The 26,642-nt window shown below is 41.1% G+C and overlaps 1 protein-coding gene across 2 annotated transcripts in view; it reads left to right on the forward strand.

Annotated features, from left to right (window-relative positions):
- Window positions 1–26,642, forward strand: part of LOC117514596 — a 71,962-nt gene that overhangs the window by 13,205 nt on the left and 32,115 nt on the right. For both annotated transcript variants that reach the window (XM_034175130.1, XM_034175137.1), the window contains exons 3-4: window positions 21,045–21,126; window positions 21,357–21,492. In XM_034175130.1, the coding sequence (XP_034031021.1) occupies window positions 21,045–21,126; window positions 21,357–21,492 (218 nt within the window). The remainder of the gene's footprint in view (window positions 1–21,044; window positions 21,127–21,356; window positions 21,493–26,642) is intronic.

A 26,642-nucleotide genomic window follows, 5' to 3' on the forward strand; every position in this document is an offset into this window, starting at 1 on the left:
AAGACTTAACAGTATTCCCTGAAAACTCCCTTCTGTCTGATCATTTTTTAATAACATTTACATTTACTCTGATGGACTACCCAGCAGTAGGGAATAAGTTTCATTACACTAGAAGTCTTTCAGAAAGCGCTGTAACTAGGTTTAAGGATATGATTCCTTCTTTATGTTCTCTAATGCCATATAACAACACAGTGCAGAATAGCTACCTAAACTCTGTAAGGGAGATAGAGTATCTCGTCAATAGTTTTACATCCTCATTGAAGACAGCTTTGGATGCTGTAGCTCCTCTGAAAAGAGAGCTTTAAATCAGAAGTGTCTGACTCCATGGTATAACTCTCAAACTCGTAGCTTAAAGCAGATAACCCGTAAGTTGGAGAGGAAATGGCGTCTCACTAATTTAGAAGATCTTCACTTAGCCTGGAAAAGAGTCTGTTGCTCTATAAAAAAGCCCTCCGTAAAGCTAGGACATCTTTCTACTCATCACTAATTGAAGAAAATAAGAACAACCCCAGGTTTCTTTTCAGCACTGTAGCCAGGCTGACAAAGAGTCAGAGCTCTATTGAGCTGAGTATTCCATTAACTTTAACTAGTAATGAGTTCATGACTTTCTTTGCTAACAAAATTTTAACTATTAGAGAAAAAAATACTCATAACCATCCCAAAGACGTATCGTTATCTTTGGCTGCTTTCAGTGATGCCGGTATTTGGTTAGACTCTTTCTCTCCGATTGTTCTGTCTGAGTTATTTTCATTAGTTACTTCATCCAAACCATCAACATGTTTATTAGACCCCATTCCTACCAGGCTGCTCAAGGAAGCCCTACCATTATTTAATGCTTAGATCTTAAATATGATCAATCTATCTTTGTTAGTTGGCTATGTACCACAGGCTTTTAAGGTGGCAGTAATTAAACCATTACTTAAAAAGCCATCACTTGACCCAGCTATCTTAGCTAATTATAGGCCAATCTCCAACCTTCCTTTTCTCTCAAAAATTCTTGAAAGGGTAGTTGTAAAACAGCTAACTGATCATCTGCAGAGGAATGGTCTATTTGAAGAGTTTCAGTCAGGTTTTAGAATTCATCATAGTACAGAAACAGCATTAGTGAAGGTTACAAATGATCTTCTTATGGCCTCGGACAGTGGACTCATCTCTGTGCTTGTTCTGTTAGACCTCAGTGCTGCTTTTGATACTGTTGACCATAAAATTTTATTACAGAGATTAGAGCATGCCATAGGTATTAAAGGCACTGCGCTGCGGTGGTTTGAATCATATTTGTCTAATAGATTACAATTTGTTCATGTAAATGGGGAATCTTCTTCACAGACTAAAGTTAATTATGGAGTTCCACAAGGTTCTGTGCTAGGACCAATTTTATTCACTTTATATATGCTTCCCTTAGGCAGTATTATTAGACGGTATTGCTTAAATTTTCATTGTTACGCAGATGATACCCAGCTTTATCTATCCATGAAGCCAGACGACACACACCAATTAGCTAAACTGCAGGATTGTCTTACAGACATAAAGACATGGATGACCTCTAATTTCCTGCTTTTAAACTCAGATAAAACTGAAGTTATTGTACTTGGCCCCACAAATCTTAGAAACATGGTGTCTAACCAGATCCTTACTCTGGATGGCATTACCCTGACCTCTAGTAATACTGTGAGAAATCTTGGAGTCATTTTTGATCAGGATATGTCATTCAAAGCGCATATTAAACAAATATGTAGGACTGCTTTTTTGCATTTACGCAATATCTCTAAAATCAGAAAGGTCTTGTCTCAGAGTGATGCTGAAAAACTAATTCATGCATTTATTTCCTCTAGGCTGGACTATTGTAATTCATTATTATCAGGTTGTCCTAAAAGTTCCCTAAAAAGCCTTCAGTTAATTCAAAATGCTGCAGCTAGAGTGCTGACGGGGACTAGAAGGAGAGAGCATATCTCACCCATATTGGCCTCTCTTCATTGGCTTCCTGTTAATTCTAGAATAGAATTTAAAATTCTTCTTCTTACTTATAAGGTTTTGAATAATCAGGTCCCATCTTATCTTAGGGACCTCGTAGTACCATATCACCCCAATAGAGCGCTTCGCTCTCAGACTGCAGGCTTACTTGTAGTTCCTAGGGTTTGTAAGAGTAGAATGGGAGGCAGAGCCTTCAGCTTTCAGGCTCCTCTCCTGTGGAACCAGCTCCAAATTCAGATCAGGGAGACAGACACCCTCTCTACTTTTAAGATTAGGCTTAAAACTTTCCTTTTTGCTAAAGCTTATAGTTAGGGCTGGATCAGGTGACCCTGAACCATCCCTTAGTTATGCTGCTATAGACGTAGACTGCTGGGGGGTTCCCATGATGCACTGTTTCTTTCTCTTTTTGCTCTGTATGCACCACTCTGCATTTAATCATTAGTGATCGATCTCTGCTCCCCTCCACAGCATGTCTTTTTCCTGGTTCTCTCCCTCAGCCCCAACCAGTCCCAGCAGAAGACTGCCCCTCCCTGAGCCTGGTTCTGCTGGAGGTTTCTTCCTGTTAAAAGGGAGTTTTTCCTTCCCACTGTAGCCAAGTGCTTGCTCACAGGGGGTCGTTTTGACCGTTGGGGTTTTACATCATTATTGTATGGCCTTGCCTTACAATATAAAGCGCCTTGGGGCAACTGTTTGTTGTGATTTGGCGCTATATAAAAAAAAAATTGATTGATTGATTGATTGAAATAGATTTTTACTGGTTATTGGTGGTCTGGGAGCAGGCACCGTCTCTACGGGGATGGGGTAATGAGGGGATGGCAGGGGGAGAGAAGCTGCAGAGAGGTGTGTAAGACTACAACTCTGCTTCCTGGTCCCAACCCTGGATAGTCACGGTTTGCAGGATTTAAGAAAATTGGCCAGATTTCTAGAAATGAGAGCTGCTCCATCCAAAGTGGGATGGATGCCGTCTCTCCTAACAAGACCAGGTTTTCCCCAGAAGCTTTTCTAATTATCTATGAAGCCCACCTCATTTTTTGGACACCACTCAGACAGCCAGCAATTCAGGGAGAACATGCGGCTAAACATGTCACTCCCGGTCCGACTGGGGAGGGGCCCAGAGAAAACTAGAGTCCGACATTGTTTTTGCAAAGTTACACACCGATTCAATGTTAATTTTAGTGACCTCCGATTGGCGTAACCGGGTGTCATTACTGCCGACTTGAATTACAATCTTACCAAATTTACGCTTAGCCTTAGCCAGCAGTTTCAAATTTCCTTCAATGTCGCCTGCTCTGGCCCCCGGAAGACAATTGAGTATGGTTGCTGGTGTCGCTAACTTCACATTTCTCAAAACAGAGTCGCCAATAACCAGAGTTTGATCCTCGGTGGGTGTGTCGCCGAGTGGGGAAAAACGGTTAGAAATGTGAACGGGTTGGCGGTGTACACGGGCTTCTGTTTAGGGCTACGCTTCCTCCTCACAGTCACCCAGTCGGCCTGCTTTCCCGGCTGCTCGGGATCTGCTGGAAGGGAACTAACGGCGGCTAAGCTACCTTGGTCCGCACCGACTACAGGGGCCTGGCTAGCTGTAGAATTTTCCACGGTGCGGAGCCGAGTCTCCAATTCGCCCAGCCTGGCTTCCAAAGCTACGAATAAGCTACACTTATTACAAGTACCATTACTGCTAAAGGAGGCCGAGGAACAACTAAACATTTCACACCCAGAGCAGAAAAGTGCAGGAGAGACAGGAGAAGCTGCCATGCTAAACCGGCTAAGAGCTAATAGCTGCGCTAAGCTAGCGGATTCCTAAAAACACACAAAGTGAATAATGTGTAAATAATTTAGAGGTGATTCAGCAGAGGGAGTGCTTTAGTTAAGGCACGTGAAGATTACACTGTGAAACAAATCGTTATCTAGTTAACTAGATCAATTTAATCTAATTGCGCAGATTAAACAGCTAACAGATACAGCAAAACACCGCTGTGCTCCGGAACAGGAAGTGATACAATACCGCAGTGAGAGCCACCCACCAGTAGAGTACTTGCAGGAGAAGCCAAAAGAAATTACTTATAATCATATATTATATAGTATTGTGCTACAAATTATTTGGCCAGTAGATGTCACTGTGACAATGAGCTGCTGTGGTGACATCACCAGCTGCTGCACAAAATTTTACTTAGGTGGCCTCCTCACGTTTCTGTGTGCAGGAAAAATCTGACATGGTGCTGATGGCAGTGCTCTGCCAGTCAGTGCTGCCCTGTGGTGCTGCAGTTAGTGCATTTTAAAAACACATTTCAGTCTCCTTTGCTTCAGATATACAACAAATCTGTTTCTGACAGATGTGCAGTAATTCTTACAGGGATGTGAGTCATTCAACAACTCACGATTCAATTTGATTCCGATTCTTGGGGTGATGATTCGATTCAGAATCGATTTTCAATTCAAAGAGCTCTGCGAAATAGTTATATTACTTAAAAATGTTTATGTTTAAGAAAATGCAGCTTTACAAGGTTAATTAAGTGATTCTAGATGTAAATTTACTTACCTGCTTTGCTCGTTCTGAGTTGGCTGGCAGTTTAGCGAAGTCAGCTGGTCAGTAGTCGGCAGAGACCGCTGCTCTCCTCTTTTAGCTCCGGGTGATGACGTAACATGTGGCTTGCGGATTTGAAGTGTTTCCGAAGTACATGACTTTCATTTTGCAGATTTTGCACACTGCATAAGTCATGTCAAGCTCTTTCTTATGCAGCAAATAATAAAATCCAAAATGCACCCAAACATTTGCCTCCAGCAAAGACGGTGCTGGCTTAATTAGCTCTTCATCTGCCATGCTAAGCTACAGTCACTAAACTCTGCAGCTCACGAGTGCAGCTCACGAGTGTTTGAAGCACGCCGGACTCCCCCCCCCCCCCCCCCCCCCCCCGTTTGCCTGACAAACAGTACATGCAGCGAGGTAAGCAAGAAAATGTTTTAAAAAATGCTTTTTAAAAATCAATTCTTGGACATTTTGGATCATTTCAGAATCGTAATAAATAAGAATCGCGATTCGGATGTAAATCAATTTTTTCCGACACCCCTGAATTCTTATCTGCCAATCAAATAGCACTTTACACATAAATGAAGAATTTTTCCTCATCATGGCTGTTTTCTTCCTGCTCTCAGAGACTGTTAGGTGTGTAGTCAGAAGGGTGAGGGGTTGGAATGCCCCCTCTGTTCGCTGTGGTGACATACCCCTTGTGAAGATATTTTTTGCATATAACAGGGTTTGACATAAACCAATTTGTCCCACTGGCCCACACGGCCAGTAGAATTTAGATGTTAGTGGCCCACAGTGTTGGAGCATTGCCCCATGGTTTTGTGTGTGAGAGTTCATGATATTCCACCTTGAAATCCTGCAAATAAAACTGTCTATATAATATAAACTGATCCAGAAAAAAACATAAAATAGTCTATGGACCATGAAGTTAAAAAAAAATAGAATTTATCAGAGGGCATTCTCAAGTGTAAAAAAATAAAGTGACTCCCATAAAATTTAGAGGGCATTTTTTAAGCAACCATCAGAGTTGGCTAACTCACAGTCAGAAATGTAAAATACAGATGTAGGTCCATATCAAAACTAAAAAGTATGCCTTGTCTGGATTGGAGTTATAGATCTTAAAATTAAAAAAAGTATATTCTTGGCTCTTTTGCAAATGTTGTCACCGTGGGGTTTCCACAAAGGCAAGCTGGTTAGACTTAAACTAGCTTCAAAACAGCCAGGGTCTCCCAGGACCAACCATATACTTTACTTACTTGTCAGCATACGATGGATAGGCCCTGCAGATTTGGCAGAAAACCTCATTCTTCTCTTCGTCATGAGAAAGCCACGGCCATTTCTGTGGCCAGGTCGGGACAAAATCTCTCTTCCTCTTCTTTCATATAGCCTGTCTCTCTCCCTTAACTCATCATCACTAAGCTTCCTCTTCTGGCCAGTTCCTTTAGCAAAACTCTTTCCTGGTTGTTGTCCGGGTTTGGGTGGTTGTAGTCTAAACATATTTCAATTCGAATTTCAAAGCGTTCTGTTAGATTTGCATCTTATTTGCATCTTATTCGTCTTGTACTTGTTTCTTGCAGCTTCCCGCGCATTTAAAGATGCTAACGAATATTGTCGAAGATCGGTGACGGAAACGGCCAAACGCATGCTCCACGCATCGACAACATACATTTCAGTATGCGTGAGATTCTGCGGGAGCATGGAACGTGGGTATTGCTGATTCCGCTTATCAATCCGATTCCTTATCGATTCCCTAGTCGATTGTAGTTTATTTTCTGTATTACAGCGTTTGGAAAGAGGTGTAATTTTATTTAAAGCGGCAATTTGTTTTGAAGCTATTAATTCCAACCGGACTGTGTCTCGGCAGAGAGCCGCGCAGCGTTTGGAGCTGTGCCAACGGAACGGAGGACGATTCTCATTTCTTGAATGTCACAAGACAAGATCCCACTTAGCGACTTTAATCTGCACAAAAGTGACTCACAATCACGATTGACATATTTTAATGGCTTTGAGAGGAGTTAAGAAGCGGACTTGCCGCTTCTGAAGAGTTATTATTACTATTATTGCTGTTGTTGTTGCTATTATTATTATTAATATATAAATTAAAATTACAATTTTTAATACATTTGACTATTTTACGACAACAAGCCCTGAGCCATTAATTATTATACAGAAAACAAATGCACACAAACGTGCTGAAATGCCACCAGCTGATGCTAACTTTAACATTGAAAATGCCATAGACATGCTAACGCGTTAGCATCGGTCCCGTTTTTAAGTTATAAAATACATCTATCAACTGTTTCAGAAGACCATAACAGGTCGGTTTTACATAAAAGGGTATATATTACTCACAGGCATACCCTCTTTAGGGTTTTAGCGGGGAAAAATTAAGATAAAGTCCAACGACCCAGCGGATCAAACCATTGCTTTGTTGGTTCATGCTTCAAAGTGTAGTCGCTCTGCAGAAGCAGTTGATTACAGACCCGCTGCAGGGTCTGCAATCATCGTGGAGAAATGATCACTTTCCTGACAAAGACCTTCAAAAACAATGGCCGCTCTGAAGGACTGATAAGGGAATCATTAAGCAAAACGACTATTGATATTGATGGATCGAATCATTTCTTAACGATACCCAACCCGAGATGCGAGATGTGGTCCGTGGTGCGAGACCAAAACAAACAAAGAAGAAGACCATAACAAACATGGCGGACTTGGTGAAGTTTGATGACACGGAGATGTGAAGAAATTCGACTTTGCTGCCCCAAAATATGGTAAAATAAATAGAATTTTGCATATTTTTGTAGTGGCCCGAGCGGGCCATCATTTGATAAATTGTAGTGGCCCGAAAGTGGGCCAAATCGGCTCCAGGCCAGCAGGCAAGTGGCTATGTCGAGCCCTGATATAATAATAATAATGAAAATCAATATATTTGAACTACTAAAAAGTTGTTCAATCACTGCAAAAAAGGGAAAAGTTCTCCACTCTTCTACCAAGCACAAAAATCCGATGCAAACAGGTTAGGACAGACTTGTAGAAAAGGAGAACCACTGGTGCAACTCAGAGGTTTGTGCAAAAAGTTTTTTAAAGGTGGAAAACAGACTAGCGACTAAGAGACTAACGTTTTGATGTACAGATTACATCTTCATCAGAGTCCTTGTTCAGTCACTATTACCTTGAAATGTCTTATATGCTTATTCGCACACATACACTCGAAACATTTACATGATGTACTTTAAAAGCGAGGAGCATATCAGTAATAAAATAAAATCAAGTATTACATAACTAAAAGCATAAAACATTTAAAAAAACACTCATTTATACATATTTGTAACAACATAAATCTGAGTTTATCAGATGTCAAACTAGGGATGCACCAATCCACATTTTTTCATTTCCGATCCTGACACCTGAATTTGGATATCTGCCGATACCGATACTATTCCGATACCAGAGCTCTGTTTGCTTTAATATTATTATCGTCATTATTGTTGACTTTATATAAGGATATCCCCAGTTATACAGCTTCATGGTGAAGTGGCGTAGGATTCAAAATAATTTTATTGTCATATGCACAAAGGAACATGTTCCCTGCACAATGAATTGTGTCTACTGCATTAAACCCATCGTAATTGCCAGTTAGGAGCAGAAGGCGCCATTAGGCGCCCGGGGACCAGCTCTAGATGTACGTCCCTGCTTTAGGTTACAGCAGGGCTGAGCAAACCATGACCGACCCAAAGACAAACAGCACAGACGTAACAGACATAAGCCGGCCTGGTACATAAACACATATAAAAAAGCACACACAAGGTAAGGAAGAGGAAAAAAACCCTCAAGCTCGCTGCCTTCGAGAAGCCACAACAATGAGGAAAAAACTCTTATCAGCACAGAGAACAGTAAACACACAGACAAACAAGAACACAGGACGATAGCCGAGATTTGAAAGTCCAGTTTATCAGAACACTCCGGTAGCAGCCCTTTTTGGCGCTAAACAATGGCCATGACTGAATCCTGGAAGGGAGGGGGTTCAGCTCTGAGCAGTCCACTGTTCACAGTCAACGTCAGAGCTGGAGAAGCTGAGGGAGGGGGAAACCAGGGAAGCGAGGCTTGAGTGTTTAATCTTCTTGGAGGTTTTTTATCGCAACGGCCTTGAAGTGCAGCTGTCTTGGGGAAGCCAAATGAATGTCTCATTAGCAGACGCCTGAAAGATTCCACAGTTCTGAGAACAAAGTGGCTCTCAATGCATCTGAATGTAGAAAGGAGATGTGGTCATTTACTGACGGTCAAGGCGGTTTCCCAGCGCTGCAATCGTCCCAGAGATGGTTTCCAACGTGCGGTTAACACCCGCCGACTGAGCAGTCACTGTCCTTCCAATCGAATCAATCAAGTGGGGCAATCTGGACGGCCCAATCAAAACAGCCTCCACTTTTTTAATTTTCCAGTAAACCAGCGCTGTGCCCGCGCCACGCAGCAGAAAGCCGGTCACTCCCAAGCCAAATAGATACACATCTTCGACGTCCTCCACAGACAGCGTGTAAAGGCACATGACCTGCCATCTCCTCCACGAGTACATCACGTAGCCCATCACATGCGTCCCGGCAGGACAGGTCAGGTCCTCCGCCCCCGAATGTCTTGTAGAAAAATTAGTGTCAGTTGCGTTCAGAGACCACTTTAACAAATCCATTGTTGTCACTTTTTTCAGAAGAGCAAAAACTGGAGCCTCACAGACAACATGCCACAGAAGCAGGAAAGATAAGGAGGGAGGGAGAGAAGAGAAAATGCGTCCGTCTCAGCCGAGTGCAAGCTGGCAAAAAAAAAAAAAAGGAGGAGGAGGATTTTATTCTAAAGAAGACCTGAAAGTTCAGTTACAGCCCTGGTGGGGTTTGTCAAAAAAATAACATTGTTTGTAATATTTATAATGCCCTAGTTCTTTTTTGCATGTTTCTGTCAAAGTGTAAGTTAATAAAATAATGTTGAAAAGGTCATAAATAGCGTTGAAAGGTTAAAAGCACTAATATTTGATGGACATACCATTTACACTCTCCTTCAAAAATGACCCACAGTACCTTTAATCCTGTGAAGAAGGCAGAGTTTTTCTGTCATCTTGACAGTTTTGTTTTTTCAACATACTTGAGTGGGATTGCATTGCTTTTTTTGTTGTTGTTTTTTTTTTTATAATATAACCCCTAATTTTTTTTGTTTGAACTAGACTAGAACCTTGACTGATTTGATTGTCAAACATGCTTTTTTTAAAGATGAAACCTGGATTAAAACATTCTGAATCTGTTTTTCACACTTCACTGTTTCACTGAGGCTGTGTGGTGAAGATGATTATTTAACGAGCGTGTAGCGCTAAAGTCACTGTTGACACAAATGATCATGTTGTTGTCGGAAGCTAATACCAGTATTGGATTGGATTGGCACCATTCCGATGTAATATATAATACAGAGAGGAGTTCCTCTATTTGTTATAAAAACACCTTCGCAGTCAGGTGATTTTGCTATAACAGACAGATTTGAATTTAATATACTATTACCATCTATTAAAACCTTACTTTGCCATGGCATTTACCTTGACATTGTCTAAGTTTAACAACAAAGTGACCGTTTAAAAAAAAATTGGCAATATATTTGCTCAAGACCACAAAATCTGTGAAGACCTGGTAATAAAATACAATGCATCGTACATGGAAGATCTAAAATTCTTCTGACACATCTATTCCACAATGTTTGAAACTGAACAAGATTCCTATCACTCAGGTTCTATACTTGAGCATCATGAAAATGACAACATTTTGTATTGGCGGCCTCAACTTTATTTCAAGTCTGGGTCTTTTATTGAAGCTTAGGGCTAGTGGCCGTCGATCAATCAATCAATCAATCAATTTTTTTATATAGCGCCAAATCACAACAAACAGTTGCCCCAAGGCACTTTATATTGTAAGGCAAGGCCATACAATAATTATGTAAAACCCCAACGGTCAAAACGACCCCCTGTGAGCAAGCACTTGGCTACAGTGGGAAGGAAAAACTCCCTTTTAACAGGAAGAAACCTCCAGCAGAACCAGGCTCAGGGAGGGGCAGTCTGCTGGACTGGTTGGGGCTGAGGGAGAGAACCAGGAAAAAGACATGCTGTGGAGGGGAGCAGAGATTGATCACTAATGATTAAATGCAGAGTGGTGCATACAGAGCAAAAAGAGAAAGAAACAGTGCATCATGGGAACCCCCCAGCAGATCACCTTATTATTTCTTCTGTAATAACTAGGGATGGGTATTGAGAACCGGTTCCTTTTGGGTATCATTAAGAAATGGTTCGATAACCTTTTTGCTTAACAATTCCCTTATTGGTCCTTCAGAGTCGCTGTTGTTTTTGGAGGCGTTTGTCAAGAAAATGATCATTTCTCTACATTGATTACACACCCTGCAGCGGGTCTGTAATCGACTTTTCTGCAGCACGGCTTTGCTTTGAAACTTGAACCAATCAAAGCAGTGATTTGCAGATCGAAGCAGTGCTTCGATTTGCCGCTTCGATGATTCACTGTTTTCTTTCTCTTTATCTTAATTTTCCCCGCTAAAATCCTAAAGAGCATATGTCTGTGAGTAATATTTACCTTTTTTTATGTTAAACCGACATGTTATGCTCTTCTGAAACAGTTGATAGATGTATTTTGTATCTTAAAAATGGGACAGATGCTAACGCGTTAGCATGTCTATGGCATTTTCAGTGTTAAAGTTAGCATTAATCTGTTTGCAGCTCAGCATGTTTGTGTGCATGTTTTCTGTATAATAATTAATGGCTCAGTGTTTGTTATAAAAGAGTCAAATGTATTCAATTGTAATATTGTATTTTTAAAATTTTTATTCATATATTAATAATAATAGCAATAACTAATAGTAATAATAACTCATAATAACTAATAATGCTACAGTACAGTTTTAAAGAAAGAGACAAAAAGAACCTGATGAAACAAAACACAACAGAAAAGATAAAACCAACTAACAATGAACATAAGTAAATATAGAAATAAATAACTGTTTCCTGTGAACACCTAGTGACTCTTACATCTCCACTTCATCCCTGATTTATTAAAGTTTAATGACAATTTGTTATAATAATAATTTTTTAATTTATATAGCGCCAAATCACGAGTAATCGCCTCAAGACGCTTCACAAACATTTAAAAGCAGAATAAAATGAAATAAGATTAAAACACACACACAAAAAAAAAATCATAAAAGGTAAAAGAAGTAAAATAAATAAAACAAATAAAAAAAAGACTCATATAAAATACTAATGATAAAACAGGGAGAACAGATGTGTCTTCAACCTGGCTTTAAAAGTCTCCACAGAGTCCGACTGTCGTATTAGCGCAGGCAGATCATTCCACAGAGCTGGGGCGCGGTGATAAAAAGCTCTGTAACCCGCTGACCTTTTCTTCACCCTTGGGACACACAATAGTCCCGCACCCTGTGAACGCAGAGCCCTTGCCGGCATATAGGACTCAACCAGGCCGGCCAGATAGGGGGGCGGCAGTCCGTGAACAATTTTATAGGCCAATAGTCACACCTTAAAATCCGATCTCAAGGAGACCGGAAGCCAGTGAAGGGATTCCAGAACAGGCGTAATATGATCAAACCTTCTGCTTCGTGTCAGAAGTCTGGCAGCATCATTTTGAACCAGTTGAAGACCCCTGATGCTGGACTGTGGTAAGCCAGAAAACAAAGCATTACAATAGTCCAATCTAGAAGAGACAAACGCATGAGTCTCAGCATCAGCCATAGACAGGATGGGACGAATCTTTGCTATATTTCTTAGATGAAAGAAAGCAGTCCTCGTAGTGTCCCTAATATGGAGGTCAAAGGACAACGTAGGATCAAAAATTACCCCAAGGTTCCTCACTTTGTCAGTATGATGAACCTAGGCTAAGTGCTAGCTGATCAAATTGATGCCGATGTCTTGCTGGACCAAGAACCATCATTTCAGTCTTATCATAGTTCAAAAGTAGAAAGTTGCTAGACATCCAACTTCTCACTGCTGCGAGACAGTCCTGTAAAGATTTTATGTGGACAGGATTTCCAGCAGCTATCGGCATATACAACTGAGTGTCATCAGCATAGCAATGAAAAGCATCCCCAAAACGCCGCAGAATGTTCCCAAGGGATGCCATATACAGGGAAAAAAGCAGGGGACCCAAAATGGATCCCTGCGGAACCCCGAACTTCATGCCCCTAAAGTCAGAGGTAGTGTCGTTGCACAAAACACAGTGGGAACAACCAGACAGAGAAGACGTCAGCCATGCAAGAGCAGTTCCAGTAATCCCGAAACAGTTTTCTAGCCTATCAAGTTTCGGTCAAACCATATTTTCAATTTGTTAATTTCTTCAGTGATTTCCTCCAGAACTATCTGTCAAGCTAAAAAAAACTGCTGCATCCTTGTAAGAGCAGAATACTACTGGAATGAATTTGAATTTGTAAAGTTGGGGGGGGGTTTTCACATCAAAATGTATGCTGCACTCACTGCAGTTTATTGTGTGGAATAGTCCCAGATTGCATTTCAGAGCTTCTAGAATTCAAACATTTTCGTGCGGGAGGTGGGGGGGGGGGGTGATTTGGGGGAAATGGACTGCATTTATATAGCTCTTTGAGCGTCTGATACAGATGGAAAAGTGCTATATAAATGCGGGAGCAATAGGGGATTAGAGACCTTGCCCAAGGGCCCTTAGTGATTTTCCAGTCAGGCGGGGATTTGAACCCATGATCTTCTGGACTCAAGCCAAACACCTTAACCACTAGACTATCACCTCCCCCATTTTGGGTTACAGCTTTTTTGTTTTTCACCACTTTCATCCATGAATATGTCAATCGTGAGTCACTTTTGTGGGGATTAAAGTTACAAACTGGGACTCCTGTCTTGTTGCGAGAAAGAAACGAGAATCATCCTCCGTTCTGTTCACACAGCTCCAAACGCTGCGTGGCTCTCTGCCGAGTCAAGTTAGAACGATAGAGTCCAGTCGGAATGAATAAATTCAAAGCAAAACACCGTTTAAATCAGTTGACACCTCTTTACAAATGTTGGAATACAAACAAACTGCAATCGATCAAAACGTTTTTTCCTCCCAAAACGAGATGTCCTGCGCTGACATGCAGCAGCCGGCTGGGCTCAGCTCAGAGACATTCATGCCAGAATGTCTGAAAGGAAATGCTTTTGACAAAAACTACAGATTTTATTTATTTTTATTTATGTCCAGAGATCAAGGATCCAGTGACCAATTTAAAATGTTGTGTTGACATAGAAAACCTGTAAAGCCTACTTTTAGTACAGAAAATTCACAAGAGGTATCGATAAGGTAATTGATAAGGAATCGGCTCGATAAGCAGAATTGATAATGGCATCGATATCAATAAAATCTTATCAATATCCATCCCTAGTAATAACCCAGTCTTGCCTCATACACAGGGCTCTGAGCATGAATTTTTTTCTCAGCGTAATGGGATGGAAAAATCACCTTAAGAAGCTGGGGTTTGGGGACTGCTTAGGCTTTGACCCCGCTGAAGCTTTTGCTTTATGGACTTATAAAGGGCCTTCTTTAGTTTTTTTTTTTTTTTTAACTTCAAAATGTAGAGTAATCAGAAATAAATCTTGAAGTAAAAAAAAAAATTGTAAGGATTTTCTACACTAAACTGCTGTGTATGAATTCAGTTCTGATGCTCCTGTGCAGTGACACACATTTCTACACTCTTCCATGTTCCATGATGCCTAATTTCTTTTGGCTTTAAAATAAGGCTGTAAGAAATATAAAAAAAAACTGTGGCTTTACTTAACAAAATTTAGCCCTCAAAATGCACGCAATAATGTTTCAGAGGGATATAAATGTAAAAAGTTACTTTGGCCCCAGTCTCCCGTGCGATAGTCATGCCTGCAGTGCAGCTGTGCTCAGATGAGAGTGCTGAGACTGTGACACCAGGATAAGTTCTCCCCGACAGAACGGAGGACATCTCATTTTGGGGAAAAACTGATTTGGTCGGTTGTAGTTGTAGTATGCTGTCTGTTTTACACATGTTGGAAAGATGTGTCGTTTGATTTAAAACGGTCATTCGCTTTGAAGTTATTGAGTCCGGAATAATCCGTCTTTCCACCTTTATTCGGCAGACAGCCGCAGCAAATCCCACAACACACACACACACACGGAGCGGAGGATAGTAAAATTTTTATTATTATTTTCATGAGGAAAAGTAACTAAACTAAAGTAACCAGAGAAGCAGGAGATATTAATGTTCCAGGCCATGGCACAGAACCGCGTCATTGGCTGCCCCACAAAAAATGCACATTAATGACGAACAAATAAAAAGTGTCTGTGTGAGGTGGTGGACAATTCTTGCTCCTGCCCGCAACGGCAGAAAAAGAGTCCCGTTTAGAGACTTTAATCAGCAGAAACGGCGAGTCATGACTGACATCTTTATGACCCAGTCACATGGCATACGACGATTCCTGAGCGAAGGGAAAAAAGTAAAAAAGTCAAAATTCATTGAGAAAAGGTGGATGAAAGAACTTTATCACTGAATAGCGTGCGAAGCAAGAGTGCAAAAGGGACGAAAGAGGAACTAAACAAAACCGTTGCTAACGTTGATCTCGACGCTTCAAACGAAACGCGTCTGGAGCCACAGCTGGAGCAATGTTTGTCTGCATCTCTGAGTTCCAGGACTCGGCGCTGGGATGCAGCTCATAGAGTCCTGGAGAAACTGCGAACAGAAGCTGTGGAGATCTGTGTGCACATCGGTGGGTCCACCTGCTCTGGTTCCTCGTCCACAACAAAAGAGGGATCATCTCCATCATCAGAATCCTCACTGTCTGACGACAAAAAAAAAAAACTCTGGTGTGCCGTGGTGACTGCTCTATCACTGTATTACGTTACTATATTACATATTACGTATATATTGATTTATAACAGAAAACTGTCCAAAGGAATAAATATAAGTGTAAAGATGAATGAATATATCAGAGCAGTAAATTGATCAGTCTGTGTGAATGCGCATTGACTCCCCATGTAGTTATTCCACCAGCTGATCACTGATCCACAACGTGAATTCTGTCTTCCAGAACAGCTCTTTATATAATCATCTGAATCATCTACCTGTTGCCACACGTACATAAGGGCTGGATTGTCATTCCTACACTCATATTTTTATATTTAATAAAAATTAATAAGCGCATGCAGGAGCTGCTGCTGACGCTGCATTCAAGTACCGTCGGTAATTGCACAACTTTTTGTTGTTTCAAATTCAGCAGTTGCTTGTAGCAAAATAATTAACTGTATCCACAAAAAAGATTACTTCTTCCCTATATAAGGTGCCTGAGCCTATTGAAGCTGACATCCCCCCTTCCCCCCAACCCAGATAAAAAAATCCAAGAAAACAGGCTGAGTTTGCTCTCTAATTTCCGACGGTCATAAACACAGCGGCAGTAGCAGCAGCGCTCAGAAATGGCTTCTGCACTGTGTGAAAACATTCAGCTGCTCCAATGAAGTCAAGCTAAACGCTAACGTAACAAAAACTAAGCAAACTATTAAAAAAAATGTCAAGAAAGACAGCAAAATGAAATGCTGACGAATTGAGGTTTTCGTTGCCCTTCGTTCAGATTTTTCAACAGTTTAAAAATCCTGACGAAGCGCCAGCTGCAGGAACAAAGCTGAGCGAAGGTTAAATGATGCCAACGAAAGTCTAGATTTCTTGCTTTGTTTGGGCTTCGTTGCCCTTCGTTAAGTGTCGTGTGACTGGGCCATTACATGGCTTTGATATAGGTTGATGAATAAATTGTGGACTCGCTGCTTCTAAATCAGAACCAGTGGGTCCACAATCAAAATTGAAATTTTTCCCATTCCACACCCTCAAAAACAACTAGGGTTGGGTATCGAGAACCGGTTCTTTTTGAGTATCGTTAAGAAATGATTCGATCCATTAATATTAATAGTCTTCTTGCTTAACGATTCCCTTATCAGTCCTTCAGAGCGGCCGTTGTTTTTGGGTGCGTTTGTCGGGAAATTGATCATTTTTCTACCTTGATTCCAGACCCTGTAGCAGCTCTGTAAACAACTGTTTCTGCAGCGCAACCCCACTTTGAAGTATGAACCAGTGAAGCAATGCTTTGACCCACTGGCTTGTGGTTCTTTGATTTGCAGCTCTTTAGAAGTGGCAAGTCTGCTTCTTAACCCCTCTTAAAGCCATTAAAATATAGTGAGTCACTTTTATGCATATTAAAGTCACTAACTGGGGCTCTTGTCTTTTTGCACTCAAGAAACGAGAATCATCCTCCTTTCTGTTGGCACAGCTCCAAAAGTCAGAATTATTAATAACTTCAAAACGAATCGCCGCTTTAAATAAAATGACACCTCTTACAAACGTTGTAATACAGAGAAGAAACCACAGTCGACTAAAATGTTTTTTTCCTCCCAAAATGAGATGTCCTGAATTCTTTATGAAGAATTCACAAACATCTTTCACAGCGAATCAACACGTATTCTTTAAAAAAAAAAAAAAAAAATTCAATGACTTTTACACAATTTTTCTGTCTCAGTGGTATTTTTATAACCCTCAGTTAAATCGGATTTCAAGACAAAGTAAGTGGACTTATCTAATACAGAGGTTTTAGTTAAAGTACAGTTGGCACATGATACAGCTAACATGATAACATAGCTGACATGATATAGCTAACATTTTCAAAATTCAACAGGTAATACTTTTATTTGCAAATGCACAAAAGACCCAGGTATTTGTGTGTCGATTGCTGGAGACTGATCGGTTTTGTGTCTCCAAGCAGATTATATAGGCCAGAATTAATTTTTTGATCAGTGCTAATTATTTATTTTTAGTATTATTGTTATTATTATTATTCTTTAACTAGATGCCCGAAAGCCATCAGTTGACAGGGATTCAGTTCTTGCATTTCTCTGTACTTCAAAAGAGGCCATTGTCAAAAATGTCAAAATAGCCACTCCAGCTGCTGATGTCTGGACAGAGCTGAGTCAGCAGCTGGAAGGCAAGATTTCTGCAAAGGCCCTGTACACTTTTGTGAAGTTGAACATACACAACATTTGGTCAACTTTGGAATTCAGTGATCAGGGAAGTGATCCTGAAAGTACTGTTGACACGGAGTTAGACTCAGGTTGCATTTCCCCTGGACAAAAAGTGTCAGCTTTTCAGCTTGAAGTACCTTTTGAGGAATGGGTTAAATTCATTCCTGAGAAAGTTGAATACAAAGACAAGTTTTCTCCATCTCAGAAAAGGGAATACACAGTTTTGAAGCCTGGTATTTGGACTCATGTCATAAATGACCTGATTTGGAAGAACATAAAACACACATGCACATTTGTGTTCCAAAGAGCCAAGGTCTATCCAACTGTCACCAATAATTACACAGAGATTAGCAGTTACTCTAAGGAGTGTCATGGGCATTTTGAAATGACCCAATAGCCCAATGATGCTCCAGTGTCACATACTAAATACAGATATCTCCCTGCACACTGGCCGTTCCAAGCGGGTCATTTCTGGAAACCTGCGTGAGCAGATTGCAAAAGAGCTGTGTGAAGGCAGGATGGAACCAGGTGTATGGAGGTCAGCAAAAGCAGCAGTGGATGTTGGCGATCCTGAGCCAAGCCACCTACCTAATTTGGCCACCCTGCAGAAAGCCAAATAACAGAAAAATGATCTGGAAATAGCGGACAAAGATCCTATTATTATCTTTGCATTATTAAAATATAGTGCACCTCACAGTGGTAGCATTAGAGATATTGGACTGGATAAGTTTTTGTGTCACTACTGGAGTCAAACTCAGCTGCATGTATGCAAGACATTGTCCAAGACATCTCATGCAAGTGTGTTTTGATGCAACTGGCTCCGATGGAGACCGATATGGCCTAGTTCAAAAATAATGAAGCCTAACTGCTGATTTCCATTGCATTTGACATAAACAAGCCATTATTTTATTTAGCACCATTGATTTCGGCGCAAGCTGGGGGGATGATGACATCACCACTCAAAAATAAAACTCTTAATAAATCAGAAACTAAAGCAGCACAAAGAAAAATTTTAATGGCACAAACCAGCACAAAGAAAGCACTAAAAAAATAGACCAGTCTGGTTAATTTTGGAGCAAGCTAGGGGGATGGTGACCTCTGAATGACCTAAAAAATATCTCTAATATGTCAGAAATGAAAGCAGCACAAATGAAAATTTTAACGGCACAAACCAGCACAAATGAAGCACTAAAAAAATAGACCAGTCTTGTTCATTGATGCATGATGATGATGTCTTCACTCAAAAATAAAAATCTTAATATCTCAGAAACTAAAGCAGCACAAATGAAAATTTTAATGGCACAAATCTGCACAAACGAAGCACTAATCACTCAGCGTGTTTGCTTAGATTTTTTACGTGGATGGGGGGTCAGCTTCACAGAGCTCGTGCAGCTGAATTGGAAGCTTTAAAATTAACCGTAGGTGTGAATGAGAGTGTGTTTCTGTTTGTCTCTCTATGTAGCCCTGCAATGGACCGGCGTCCTGTCCAGTGTGTACCCTGCCTCTTTCCCTATGACTACTCTGATTGGTTCCATGCCCTGTATTATGGAAAAAGAATGAATGAATTTAATGTCCTTGTAGTGTGTTTGTAAAAGTGTAATATCTAGGAAAGTATCAGATCGGGTCTCAGAATGAGCAGATTATATTAAATGGCTCTGGTCAGGATCAGGGACGAAAGACTCTTATTGAGACATCCCTACTGTTAACTGTGGTAAATAGATTGTATATTCATAGGGTCTACCTCTGTCATCACACTGCTCATTTAACATAAAGGCTCGCTTTTGGTGATGTGACGTTGCACCCCTATTCCACAGGGCGCTGTTCTACTACGATCGCCCACAATCCAAAAAAGTGCAAAAATGGGATGAAACTGCGTAATCTGGCTAGCCTCCTAACAGGCTGTCTTACAAAATGCAGACCTGGGATCTGGCTGGCTTATAAAGTGCAGACCTAAAAACCTGCCTGAAAACTAAAGTAATGAGCTGTGCCCTTGGCTGCAACTGCAACAAACACTGTTTCAGTTACAAATATTTGCTCTGATGGAGCACAATCAAGCAAATTTCAAGCAGTACACACGAGGAATACCCCATTTTAAAGATGTTCTCACATGATTGAAGCTGTTAAGACTACAAACACCCGTACATTTCTACGCGCTAGTGAGGAATTTGTGAATTGGGATGAAATTTTTGAACAGTTCAAAAATTTGACCCTGAATTTCAAATATGATGCGGATGATAGCAGTAACTACTACGTATACCAAGGTTGTTCGAGATTGCCAAAGATGGATCATGAAGTTACGATGCTTCAAAACGTGCCCTGATTTGCTATTCGGGATTAAACAGGAAGGAATGGCACTCTGTGGAATAGCCCCATTAACACTTAAAGCTAGAGTTGGATGTCCTGGAGAGCTAGTAAAATGAATGTAGCACCTCCTCTAGGTTCCACCCCCTCCCCCTACCCTGTCAGTGATCTGTCCAAAGCCACGCCCCCACAAACTTGAATGTGCATCTGACTGTGGGATTCAGCGGGGCAGAGGAGAGCCGACTAAAGGTCTCACCACTCACTCTGTTCAATTCTTCTTTAGTCCACTGGATGAACTGTACATCATGTTGGCGTTTAGATTGCGCCACGTAGCACGACATTTATGCATGAAAGATTTTTTTTGAACACTTAGCTCGTCAAGTGGAGTAAAGAATAATTGAACAGAGCGAGTGGTGACGTCAGCGGATCGCATCAGAGCGCAGCTCGTCTGAACATTATAACAAGAAGTTAAATCTGTTATAAACATACTTTAACAGCTGCACACAAGAAGGAAAGAACACACAACTGTTTTACCAAGCCATGACAGTGTAAATATGACAAGTAATTACCTTTTTAGACAGCTCAAAATGCTTTCTGCAGCTTGTTAGGTGCGCGTGTGTGCGAGCGTGAACAGATGAAGCTGGAGCGGTCCTGTGTGATTCAGGAAGTGATTGCAGCCGTTTTCAATGGCCAGTTTGCAGAGAAAATGATTAATCCGACATGACACAATCCAGTGGAAGTGGTAGTTTTGGCTGTATTCCCTCTGCCATTGTACCGATGTGAACTACTTCCGTGAAACAAGATGAGTGTGCACGCGTGGAGGAGGGAGGGACAGAGGGAGGCGTTGAGCCTGGTGACGCGAGCAGGAAGAACTAGACATGAAGGCATCTGATTGGTTTTTTGAGCGTGGACCACGAGGCTTATATTGGTCGGAGTTTTATTGATCCTGCAGTTGCTACAGACATCTGATTATTTTTTTCGTTCCTTTTTCTGAATACATAATGTATTGACGACTGTTAGGACAGATGCACCATTTCACCCAATATAACAAAAAGTGTTTCTGAACAGAGTTACCTACCCTAGCTTTAAAGAAAGTTTTGCTATTTCATTTTCAGTTCAAATTGTGGTTGAAAGTATTGTATAGGAGCTAATAGATTTTTTTCCCTATCTGTCCACAGGAGTGTGTTTGAGTTACTGCTGTTTTTTCAGCAGAAGGACTTGAACCAGGACCTGTTAAAGCAATTCATTGCTACATTTCAGGTGCAGTTAATAGATCTTACTTATGTTTCTGAATGAAAAATCACAAATGTTAAAGTGTTTGTTATTCATTCAAGATCCCAAGGAGCATCACAAGAGGACCTTACATTTTGCACACATTTCAGTACTTTATCATATATATTAAACTATTCAGGGATTTGTAATAAGGAGTTGTACCATTCTCTTACTACTGTTTTCTGACAGTAGCCACTCATTGTTTTCTGCCTTTCCAGGAATGTTATTTGACCCTTGAAAGGCATCGGAATGTTCACTTACTTCAAGTGGAGCATTTAGTTAAAGATGGGGGACCTTGGGCCAATTCCACCTTACAGGCTGTCCTCACCGAGTCCAGTTTACCTCAGGATGAAGGTAACATGATAAATGTGTATGCACCCAGTGGTATGCACCCATACACAGCGTGCATCTGGAAAGTAGCCACAGTGCTTCACTTTTTCCACATTTTTTTTATGTTACAGCCTTATTCCAAAATGGAATTAATTCATTTTTTCCCTCAAAATGTTACCCACAACACCCCATAATGACAACATTAAAAAGTTTTTTTTTTTTTAAGTTTTGCAAATTTATTAACCCTCTGGGGTCCGAGGGCATTTTTTGGACAGTTCACTCGCCTGGCATAAATGTTTTATTATTGCTGTTAAAAGCTCACCCTGCATTCCACAATCAAGTGGTATGTCTATCTTTTTCAGGACAACCTGTACTTTCAGAAAATATATGCTATAGTTGTGTTTTCTAAGTGTAATAAATGTTTACAATCACAAATAAGAAAAGAAAAAATAAAGCGGAAATAATTTTCACACACATTTATTCAAAACATACAGCAAACTATAATAAATATTTTGACACGTTATAAAGGTAGTTTGGACCTTGCACAGAAAAATTTACAAAATAAATGTTCTAACAATAAACATAAATGCACATTTTAAACAATATTTACAAAATGGTCTATGTGTTTTGTTGTCTTTATGCCACATCTCAAAGCAATTTCTGTCTGCTATTACACAAAGGCTTACACACAAACTTTTTATTTCCATGGAGTTTGACTCCCTTTTGGAATGTGTTCCTGCACTGTAAAGCCCCTTTCACACCGGGGCTGCTCCCAGTTGCTCCATGTGGCGTCATGACGACGCAGGAATTTCTGCGTCAGGTGCGCGCAGCAGGGGGCAGAGAGGAGGTGAGAACGCAGCCTGCAGGTTCTCTGCACAGAGAAGTCAGAGTGCACAGTTTGGCTGCAGACAGACTGTGCACTCTGACTTCTCTTCTACTTGTTGTTGTGCTGAGCTGCAGGGCTGCGCTTTGAGTTCTGTTATAGTTTATCTTTCCTCCCTTGACCGCGAGACACGCGCGCACGAACCGTCCTTAAGCAAATGTGAAGATGTCTGGAGTTCTACTTGGTGTTGACATGTCCTGGACTTATGTCCTTTTTTAACTGTGATCGAGAGTCTGGAGAGAAAGGAACTAACTGCCTGCAGACAATTTTTTCTTTTCTTTTCTTTCCTCCTTTGACCGCGAAATGCGTGCGCACGCGTGCGAGCGAACCGTCAAGCAAATGTGGAGATGTCTGGAGTTCTACTTGATGTTGACATGTCCTGTCTCAGGACTTATGTCCTCTTTTGTCCTTTTTTAAACTGTGATGTGAGAGTTTGAGCAGGGAACAAGGAACTAATGCCTGCAGCCAGACTTTTTTTTTTTTCTTTTAATTCACATGTGCGTGCGTGAACGAATGTCCATGAGTGGACTAGAGATGTCCGGACTTTTTACTGGATATTTCTGGCAATCATTCTGTATTTTTTTTTTCTTCAGCATGTAGTTTTTACTGCATTAAGTACCCTGTATAACAACAATCCTGCATGATTTATACTGCGGGAACAATGGAACACAGCAGGAATCATAAATTGGCTCTGAGTCACGCCGGGTAACGCCTCTTTGCCCCGACTTGCGCTGGAACCCCTTCCTTTCTGCATCGAGCAAAGGACGCCAAAAAAATTAAACAGGTTTAATATTTCGGCGCCCGACTTGCTTCCTCCTTTGCGCCCCTCGCACTGTTGTGGCGCTGAGCTGCATCGTCTCAGCACTGAGTTGCTTCCACGCGGCGGCGTCATAATGACACACGGCGCAACTGGGAGCACCCCCGGTGTGAAAGGGGCTTAAACAACCTATCTTCACAGTTTGAGACCCTGTTAACACGCCCCCCCCTTCATTCAAATGCGTAAACAGCACTTTACAAGTGAGAGCGAGAGAGGCTTAAGGGCCTGTCACAGTGGCGTATTTATAGAGCTGCTCATTGCGGCGTTGTTTCATTTAAATACGCCCGAAATACGCGCGTACTAAGCCTTTAACAGTGTTCGTTCATACTTGCAGCTGTGTGTGTTCGCGTTTTAATGTGCACACAGTCGCGTGTGCCATGCCGCACCAGTTTCAGTGCTATTTTCTGCCTCTGTGGAAGTGCGCTCTGTTCTCTACTGCATGGTGTGGTGCGTCTCAAAAACAGTCATTTAACATTATTATTATTTATTATTTTTTATGCAGGGAGTGTGCGTTTATTTTAGAGTCACAGCTCTTTTCAGCTTTGATAAAACTGATCGATCAGGGCCTTTGATGAGCGCACCGACATGGAGCGAGCGCGCGTTTATTGTAAAGAGTCACAGCTCTGATGTGTGAGAGAGAGAGAGAGAGAGAGAGACAGAGAGAGAGAGAGAGAGAGAGCTTTCATTTTATTTTAAGGAGTCCTATAGAGGAGAGAGAGCGGTTTTATTTTAAGGACACTCAGACTCCTCAAAATACAACCTCTCTCTCTTATTTTATTTTAAGGAGACTGATAGAGGAAAGAGAGCAGTTTTATTTTATGGAGACTCAGCCTCCTCAAAATAAAACCTCTCTCTCTCTCTCTGTCACAGAGAGAGAGAGAGAGAGAGAGAGAAAGCTTTTATGAAACGATGCGACACAGTGAAACAGTCCTCATATAATTAGTCCAGTATGATAAAATGAAGCAATGATCTTGCAGTATTTTTAGCTCCAGAAGAACAACAGAGAGATGTGAAGTGGCGCACAGTACCGTGTTGAAGCGTGGGCGGGCTCACAATAGCGGACATTAACAAAAACAAAGCAAAAACACCACCACACTAGCTAGATAGCACTGTCTTTCTCTCTTTCTCTCTCTACCTTTCTTTTCAAAACTGTAGAAACATCTCAAGGATGATCAGTGGAAACAGAATGCACCTGAGCTCAATTTTGAGCTTCATGGCAAAGGCTGTGAATACTTATGTACATGTGATTTCTTACATAAAAAAAATTAAATAAATTTGCAAAAATCTAAAAAAAAAAAAAACAAAACAAAACAAAAAAAAAAAATCCCTTTTTGGCCATGTCATTATGAGGTCTTGTTTGTAGAACTTTGAGGGAAAACATGAATTTCATCCATTTTGGAGTAAGGCTGTAACACAACAAAATGTGAAAAAGGTGAGTACTTTCTGGATGCACTGCACCTGTCCATGAATTCTTCCACATGATGTAATTCAGGTTTGTGTAGCCATTCAAGAGCTAATTGACACCTTAGTGAGCCATTCATCTGTGCATACAGCAAGTAGAAATAGAAAATGTGCAGGTCAAATAGTAGTAAGTGGTTTGCATTTATAGAATGTTTTGTGGTCAAAGTGCTTCACATTGATGCCTCACATTCACACAAACAGTGACACTGATGTCAGGATGCTGTCATGCAAGGTGCTCACAACACACTGGGACCAACTTTGGGAATAAAGCTGTACAGCCTTTCAAATGTCACAAAAAAGACAAAATTTAGTTTCTACTGAAATCCAAGCATTTTAATATTGGTTTATTTTTTAAACACGTTGCAAAACTACAGCTCATTTTAATGAATAGAACATATTTACTTGGTTGGAATTCCATAACAACTACTTTACTCCCATTTTAATGCTGTCTGCAAGGAAAAAGTGCATGTGTGCATGCATGAGGTTTTGAAATTACCGGAAGTTGCCTTTGATCTCGTGTGGTGCGTATACGGGGCATACACGCTGACATCCGTAAGATGTCTAGTAAGTCACTTCAGAAGTGTTATCTGGTTTCAAATATAGTGTTTTTAGATTTAGAAGTGTTTATTTCTCATCATTGTTTACAAAATATGTGAGAAACAAATTTGTCCAGAAATAAGCTGTTTAGGAGGAACAGGATGAGCACTGCACTGCCACAGCCCTACAAAATAACCTCCAGTCAGCCACTGGTGTGAATGTCTCTGACCAAACAATCAGAAACAGACTTCATGAGGGTGGCCCCGGGGCCCAACATATTGTAGTGGGCCCTGTACCCTCACTTTTTGAAATGTAATGTACTTAATATAAAATTTCATTTGCCATACTACCCTGTGTACTCTTGTTTCTCTTCAAAGTGTATAATTTTTTTTTTTTGCTTTTTAATAAAGATTTCTGTGGAGAAGAGCTACAGCTTCTCTCCTGACAAACTGGTGGAGACAGTGCACAGAGCAGCTGCCAGTTCAGCGCTGTGTGTGTAAAGAAAGGTGTGGGGGGGGGGGGAGGACACCCACCTGTCTGGACTGCAGGCAGGCCAGTCTAGTACCCGCACTCTTCTACTACGAAGCCACGCTGTTGTAACACGTGCAGAATGTGGCTTGGCATTGTCTTGCTGAAATAAGCAGGGACGTCCCTGAAAAAGACGTTGCTTGGATGGCAGAATGTGTTGCTCCAAAACCTGGATGTACCTTTCAGCATTGGTGCCATCACAGATGTGTAAGTTGCCCATGCCAAAGGCACTAACACACCCCCATACCATCACAGATGCTGGCTTTTGAACTTTGCGCTGGTAACAATCTGGATGGTCTTTTTCCTCTTATGTCCATGATTTCCAAAAACAATTTGAAATGTGGATTCATCAGACCACAGCACACTTTTCCACTTTGTGTCTGTCCATTTCAAATGAGCTCGGGCCCAGAGAAGGCGGCGGCGTTTCTGGATGTTGTTGATGTATGGCTTTCACTTTGCATGGTAGAGTTTTAACTTGCACTTGTAGATGTAGTGACGAACTGTGTTGACTGACAATGGTTTTCTGAAGTGTTTCTGAGCCCACACGGTAAGATCCTTTTCACAATAATGTTGGTTTTTAATGCAGTGCCGCCTGAGAGATCGAAGGTCACGGCATTCACTGTTGGTTTTCAGCCTTACCGCGTATGTGTAGAAAGTTCTCCAGATTCTCTGAATCTTCTGATTATATTATGGACTGTAGATGATGGAATCCCTAAATTCCTCGCAATTGAACGTTGAGAAACTGTTGTGAAAGTGTAGGAACACGGACCCACAACAGGGGGCGCAATGAACGGACAATGGAGAGAGTAAATAACAAGATTTACTACTGAAACAAGCACGAGTAATACAACAAACACAATTTGGGGTCGAATCCGCTGGTGTCGTGTGGGCAGGCTCGAAGGTAGGAGACGTCTGTCTCAGTCGAACCGGAACCACCCAGATCTCCTC

The sequence above is a fragment of the Thalassophryne amazonica genome, chromosome 1 (genome assembly GCF_902500255.1).
Source record: "Thalassophryne amazonica chromosome 1, fThaAma1.1, whole genome shotgun sequence".
Classification (NCBI taxonomy): Eukaryota; Metazoa; Chordata; class Actinopteri; order Batrachoidiformes; family Batrachoididae; genus Thalassophryne; species Thalassophryne amazonica.